Genomic DNA, 7,934 nt, shown 5'->3' with positions numbered 1-7,934 from the left:
AACACTAATTTACAAAATCATTAAATATTAATTCACACATCAACTTCATGATTAGTTTGTAGTCATCACTCATTTACGTGCCCCGTTTAAAGAGTCTCCTATCTTACAAATAATCCATTATATACATACATATATATATATATATACACACACTTATCCATAAAGACAATTTTTTTTTTATTGTCTATTTATATACCCAAATCACTATTATAAATATATATTTATTTATTTATGAAAATATCTTTATCATTTTTCAGAAAAATTAAAACTTTAATTTTTTTAAAAGAATTATTATGTACTTAAAAAAGATAAAATAATTTAATAATATCACGAATTTGATATATAGTTCGAATTTGAAACAAAAAAAAAAAAGAGTAAATTAAAAATCTTTTATATATTTTCTTTCTTGAATGCATGATTAAATATAAACTGTAAAACACGAAGTTGTAATTATCTGAAATAATGATATTACCCTTCTTTATTATTTATTCACGAAACTTTAACCCTAATTTGTTATAATGAAAAATATAACGTTATATTTCTTAATTTAGTATTGGTAATTTATAAATAGATATGATAAATATAATGGATACTAATTGAATTTTATTTTTATAATTTTTTAATAAATATTTAAAACCAACAAAACATAGAGTCTATCGACTTATCTGCAATTACATAGCATCTAAACATAATTACATACATGTAAATGTATACGTTATGAATACTGGTTCCATAGAGCAGTAGTGGGCATAGCCACTTCGGACAAGAAGCTGTCTGAACTTGCAGCTTCCGCCATGCTTGGCGATGTTTTGATATTGTTGGTAAGCTGATTCAAAACAGCTTTTATGAAGTTGTTATCAGAGCTGGAAAGATGATGATCGTGGCGATCTTCGTGATGATGATGGTCTGCAGTGACTGGAAGTAATTGGTTGGTAAAATTAGGGTTTTGGGTGAAAATGGAGAAGCAGGGCACTTGCTCATGATCATGATGTTGATGATGATGATCATGATGTAAGTTTGGTTGAGTTTGATCAAATGTGATGTAAGAATCCATTAATGGCGGAAGAGACGAAGAACAGCCTGTATCATCGAACCAGTTGCTTTTCATATTTCCAACATTTTCTCTTTTCTTGTAGAACACACGACACAGCACCCAATCTTCTTCATTCTAATTCCACAAAAATAAATAAATAATTTGTCAAATATTTTTCATCATATAATATATATATATATGTTTTAATTTCTAACGTACAAAAACTTTATTTTTATATATAAATATACTAAATGAATATTTCCATTTACATCATAATAACAAAAGTCAGAAAAGAATTTGCAATTAATGATTTATTTATTAATGGAGATTAGGTATTTCTGATCATTTGCATCATCAACAGTGTTCCTAAATTTTGGGGTAGGCAAATTTTTCATTTTGACCTAACAACCATTTAATATGTATATATACATACATATGTGTGTGGATATATACATATATATTCATTTTTATATAAACTAATAGGACCCAATTTAGGTCATGACAGATATCATGTTGGGTTTACACAATACGTCATGTTACTGTAGTAATATGACATACAAAATGCTTATGTATATATATATATATATATATATATATAAACACTAAAAGGACCCAATTTAGGTCATGAAAGATATCATGTTGGGTTTATATAATATGTAATGTTACTGTAGTAATAGAGTATATATGTAGACTTTATATATATATGTGTGTGTGTGTGTGTGAAAGATGAAAAGACTTTTTGGAAATCAATCAGTCAAGACATTGACAAATATATTTATATATATCTATTATATATATGGTTATGATCATAAATAGTAGTGAATTAATAATTGCAAGATATCCTACCCTCATGATTCATGCGAAAGATTTGAGATCTTGAAAATATTCTAATTAATAAAAAACCAAATGCTTATATATATATATATATATATATATACATACATATACATACATATATATATAGAATATAATATTGAAGCGTACCTTAGGGGTGTGGGGTCCTTCGATTCTGAACTCATGCATGACCCAATCAGTTTTAGTTCCCTTTGGAGCTCTGCCTTGGTAAAACACCAAAGTCTTTCTCATCCCTACAAGTGTGGCCTTGCGCAGGACTGCCCTGTCCTTCCCTGTGGCTTTCCAGTAGCCCGACGCCGTCGCCCGGTTTGTTCTGGCTCCGGTCGCATATTTCCTGTCACGTTGACTGTAGAAATACCATTCTTTCCCTCCCACACATCCAGTTTCTAACCATACATCAACATATACATATATTATATATACATACATACATACATACATATACCTATATCAATCACAACTTATAATACATAAATATGTCATGTTTAATTCATTTATTCAAATTTTGAATATTCCAACTCTTAATCTTTACTAAATTTAATCCGATTTCGAATTTTTAAACACTCTTACTTCAAGTTCACTAAATTGTATATATATATATTTTAATATTATTTACGTATGCATAATATCAATCAATTAAGAATGTAATATTCTAGAATAATACTAATACAAAACATGATAAAAATTACTCCAATAAATTTGCCAAATTATATTTAAAAACTTGATTAATGATTTGGTAGATTAAAAAAAAAAAATTAATATTTGGAAAGAAATTATAATCAAATGAAAATAAGAAAATAGTTTGTGGGACCCAAAAATTATGTGGTTAAGGAGTCAATTCCAATAAAGAATTATTGAAGGCCACCCACATTACATAGTGATAATCAACTTTTGTTTTCATTTATTTGCTTCTCTTGCAAGGGTGGCAATTTTTGTCACACAAAATTAAATTAAATTAAATTAATTAATTAATTAATTATTCAAATATTTCTAATAATATCTTAGTTTGAATTTAAAAAAATATATATATATTTTTGTTAGTCAAATTTATTATTTTTAATTCATAAAATTCTTTTAAAAATATAATTTGCTTTGTAAATAAATTAAAGAGTAAGTGAAAAGGAAGGAAAGAGTTAAAAAGATAACGTGATAAGAGTGAAGGTTAGATTAGTATAATTAAGATTATGATTAATTTTAATTAATTACTCTATAATTTTAAATTATTAAAAATTACGTTACTTTCTAATATAAAAACTAATATATTTAAGTACTAAAATCAAAATTAATGAAAAAATTGTATTAATCGTTAATTAAAAACACAAAATTATGTTTTATTTAATTAATTAAATATTTTAGTACAATTATAATTTAGTAATTTCGTAAATTTAATATAAAATTTGGTTTTTTTTTTTATTTTATTTATAAAACCTAAAGTAATGGAGAGGCACACGTGTGTGGTTGAATTATTTTTTTCTAAATCATTGTCAAAGCTTTTGGTTGGCCCAACTCTGTCAGTTTCTCCTAAAAGCAATTGAATGATACAATATATACATTATACTATTACTGTGTGTATACATATATATATATATGTATGTTTGTATGTGTGTGTGTATATATATATGGAAGATAATCAAAGGGTATTCTGTTCTCATTCCAAATTGGATTTTTTTTTTTTAAAATGGGGTTCGGTTTAAGTTTATCTAATCTCATCCAATCTGATGTGTATATAATTGTATTTTAGCTATAATATATATATATATATATATATATATATATATACAAATTGTAAATTTTCATAATAGATAAAGTGTGAAAGGAATATATCAAATATCTAAGGGGGAATATAAATAATACTATTTATTATATTTGAATTTGAGTTGAGTTCCAACATTAAAATATTTAATTTGTGTTCAAATCCAAGATGGAAAAAATATATTTTCAAAAACCCATTTTTATAATTTGTAAATACCAATATTGATACATATAAATTCAAACCCATAAATGTTGAAACATAATTTAATACTATTTTTAGAGATATATTAATATATATATATATATATATATATAAATTTGTACATTCTGATTGTTATAAAAATATTAGTAATAAATTTAATTATAAGTATAACTAAATATTAATCAATTTATTCACTAAAATTACGACAAAATTATTAAATTAATTTTTCGATTATTATTCTAACATTTTCATCTTTAATTCAAAATAATTAAATTATTTTTAATCCACCTTAAAAATCGTAAGAGACTAAATCATAACGAGTAATAAATTTTAACAACTGATTTCATCATTCGCGCATATATTATATATTATAATATGCGATATATATATGTGTGTGTGTGTGTGTGTGTGTGTGTGATATTTGTAAAGAAAAATAGAGGAGGAAGAAGAAGGGATATAGATATAATGGATATAAAAGTAAAAGAAATACCAGGAATGTCCCAAGGTTCGCAGCTGTTGAGATCAACGTCGATGAAGAAATCGAAGGAAGTCCGGCGAGTCACCTTCTTCATCAAGTAGTCGCAGACGAGTTCTTCGTCCTTCGGATGAAACCTAAACCCCGCCGGCAACTTCGATTCCACCATACTTATCTTGCTCATCATCTTCTTCTTCGATTAATTGCAGAGGAATAATTGTGTTTTTATTTAATTAGTTAGGATTTTAGTAGAGAAGCCAAGTTGGAGAACTAGAGGGTATACGTATTTACTACACGCACGAGCACATATGTATACATATTTGAAAAACACCAGAGGTGGTGTGTGTGTGTGTGTGTGTATATATATATATATCAGAATACTAGAGGGTGAATATACATATCTCAATTAGTTAGGATTTTAGGAGAGGAGCCAGGTGTGAGAGCGTTAGAGGGTGTATCTCTATATATATATATATATTTAAAATACTAGAGGGTATGCATATACATGTACATATACCTATATAAATATATATATATATATTATAAAGACAATTTGAGAGTAAAAGGTCAACTCAGCACACCACCAAATTCTCTCCTCTACAGCCACTCGCTTAGTTACTGCCAACTTTGCTCACGTTTCCCTCTCTTTTTCTACACTCCTATTTATTCTATGTATCTATACATCTACCTTCTTTTACACGTCACTAATTTAATTATAATTTATGTAAATTGAAATTCAAATATATATTTCAATGCAATTCCTCTCGTAGGCACCATTCATATATAAAGTTTTGTTACAATATAATAAAAAATTATTTCAGTCTTAATACATAGTTACATAGTATTACAATCACAACATAATATATAAAAATTCTATTTATTTCGATCAGCAACATAATTTACAGTAAAAATCAATTTATCGTTGTTCTACTAAGTTCATTGAAAAACTATGTTCTTATTAAGATTAATCATTAGTTAGTTGAAATTAGTTTGTTAATTATAACTGTTTTTGTCTTTTTCTTTTTGCCATTGTACAAACTGTATATAGTTTTTATTGTCCATAATAAAATCATAAAATATTCTTCTCCTCTGTTCCTAACATGGTATCAGAGCTTCTTCTTTTTTAATCAAACTATTTTTTAGCTCAATGATTGAGCTTCAAATTTTAATCTTCAATGGCTAGAGAGCAATAAGATGATTCCCAAAACCTCTTCTTCCTTCACAATGCTGACCATCCTGGATTGGTCTTGGTATCCAACCTTCTCAATGGCAACAATTACAACAAATGGGAGAGAGCAATCAGAATAGCTTTGAACGCCAAAAACAAATTAGGTTTCATAGATGGAACTTATGATCAACCGAGCAATACCGATTCCACTGCCGGAGCTTGGTCATGTTGTAATAGCATAGTAACTTCTTGGTTGTTGAATGCTGTAACAAAAAAAAAAGCTGATAGTTTGTTATACCATGAGAATGCACAATTTATTTGAACCGATTTGCGGCTCCGTTATCAGCAGAGCAATGCTCCGCGCATCTACGAACTGAAACAGAGCATGAATAACCTTATTCAAGGATCACTCAGCATCAACACCTATTATACGTGGATGAAAACAATCTGGGATGAGCTCAAAACTTATCAACCAGCTCCAACCTGTCATTGTGGAAACATGAGCGCTTGGAATGATTATCAAGAGCACGAGTTTGTGATGATATTTTTGATGGATTTGAATCCTTCCTACGCTGTTGTTAGGGCTCAAATCCTGATGATGGAATCTTCGCCATCCATTTTGAAGGTTTTCTCGCTGATGGTGCAAAAAGAACTGCACCGTGCGATCGGCTTCGACGCGTGCGCAGAGGCAGCTACGGGGTCTGCTTCTTCTGTTGCCCTAGCTCAAGGTCGAAGACGACCCACTTGTTCACATTGTTGGCTCGGGGGCCACACTGTGGACAGATGTTACTGGTTACATGGGTATCCACCGGGCCTCAAACCCAAGCCCAATATGCACTCGCCTGACTCCAACCATGCTATTTTTAATAAAGGACAAGCTCAAGCCCGCAATGTTTCAACTCAGTCTCGTGCCACTCCTGGCATCAGATCATTTAATTCATCTGGGTCTGGGTCCAGGCCCATTTTTTCTTCTGCCAACTGGGTCTCAGCCCACGAATAGGCTCCTCCAAGGCACACATCTTCTTCTTCTTCCTCGGGCACGCACCCTACTGTGTGACATGCACAGAGCTTCGCCTCCGCCACTGCCTGCTTGCCGACGCTTGATTCCGCTGCCTCAGTCAATTCTCTAAGCACGTCTCAAATTCAGAATATTATTGTCCACTTAAGCGCACGGCTCCACCAACCGTACTCTGTCACCTAGCCGAACAACTTCTCTCCTCCCACCAACAACACCACTTCTGACCTTCACGCGACAGCTATATCATCCATAACTTTCTGTCTTTCCAGTTTCACACACACACTTACCTCTAAATGCTGAATTATTGACTTTGGAGCCACACATCACATATGTTGCACACCCACCCTCTTCACCACCCTTAAGCATGTTGAACCCATCCCACTTACTTTACCAAATGGTAGTTCAGTGCTAGTCACTCAACTTGGAAATGTGTTCTTCATCGACACCCTAACCCTACATGATGTCTTATTTTTCCCTCATTTTTTCTTTAATCTTGTCAGTGTCAGCATGTTGACCACCACCCACAACTGTACGGTTAATTTTTCTCTTCATTCTTGTGTCATCCAGGACCACATTCGAGACTTGTTGATTGGGAAGGGTAGATGCATTGACAACCTCTACTACTTAATTATTAGACATTTTCATTTTCACCATATTAATTATGTTTCCACTAATTCTAAAAGTAGCCTATGGCACTTTAGAATGGGTCATCCTTCCTATGTGAAACTTCAGTACATTAATAAAGGTTTACAGATTTCGAATATTTCTCATCGCAAAATTTGTCATTTGGCTAAACAACGTAAATTGTCTTTTGTTTCTCACAATAAATTATTTACTCGTCCATTTGATTTAATCTACATTGATATTTGGGGTCCTTTTTCTACACCTACTATTGAGGGATACAAATATTTTCTTACCATTGTTGATGATTGCACTCGCACTACTTGGGTGTATCTTCTTCGTTAAAAGTCGGATGTTCTTACCATTTTTCTTGATTTTTATACTCTCATCCTTACCCAATATCAAATTTCTATTAAATCTGTGAGATCTGACAATGCGCATGAGTTGAGTTTTCATTCATTTTTCAAGTCAAAAGGCATTGTTTCTTATCATTCCTGTGTTGAGACTCCTCAACAAAACTTAGTTGTCGAGTGCAAATATCAACACATTTTAAATGTGGCACGTGCTTTACTATTTCAGTCCCATGTCCCTATTGTCTATTGGGACGATTGCGTCTTGATCGCTGTTTATCTGATCAACCGTACACCTTCCCCCTTGTTATCTAACAAAACTCCTTTTGAACTATTAACTCACAAAAAATCATTTTATGATTATTTGCGTACCTTTGGTTGTCTATGCTATTGTTCCACTTTTGATAGTCATCGCCATAAATTTTCACCTCGTTCTAGAGCTTTTGTCTTCCTCGGTTAC

General features: G+C 30.9%; 1 protein-coding gene across 1 annotated transcript; it reads right to left on the bottom strand.

Annotated features, from left to right (window-relative positions):
• Window positions 1-586: 586 nt before the first annotated feature.
• Window positions 587-4,769, bottom strand: LOC110821095 (NAC domain-containing protein 21/22-like). The gene is made up of 3 exons (XM_022050821.2): window positions 4,333-4,769; window positions 2,018-2,274; window positions 587-1,168 (listed from the first exon to the last, which is right to left on the bottom strand). Exons 1-3 carry the CDS (start codon window positions 4,502-4,504, stop codon window positions 716-718), a joined length of 882 nt encoding a protein of 293 aa, XP_021906513.2. The 5' UTR covers window positions 4,505-4,769; the 3' UTR covers window positions 587-715.
• Between the last annotated feature and the right edge of the window lie 3,165 nt (window positions 4,770-7,934).

Source organism: Carica papaya, chromosome 5 (assembly GCF_054855325.1).
Source record: "Carica papaya isolate Zhongbai chromosome 5, ASM5485532v1, whole genome shotgun sequence".
Lineage (NCBI taxonomy): Eukaryota > Viridiplantae > Streptophyta > Magnoliopsida > Brassicales > Caricaceae > Carica > Carica papaya.
The sequence above is the reverse complement of the archived record's forward strand: the minus strand, read 5'-3'. Positions and strand labels throughout refer to the sequence as shown.

What these genes read in the sequence shown, in the direction of transcription:
- LOC110821095 (XM_022050821.2), bottom strand. Translation starts at nt 4,504, where the DNA reads ATGATGAGCAAGATAAGTATGGTGGAATCGAAGTTGCCGGCGGGGTTT. An exon ending in CGAACCTTGGGACATTCCTG is followed by an intron (nt 2,275 to 4,332) that starts GTATTTCTTTTA and finishes ATGTATGGTTAG; the next exon opens with AAACTGGATGTGTGGGAGGG. An exon ending in AAGGACCCCACACCCCTAAG is followed by an intron (nt 1,169 to 2,017) that starts GTACGCTTCAAT and finishes TTGTGGAATTAG; the next exon opens with AATGAAGAAGATTGGGTGCT.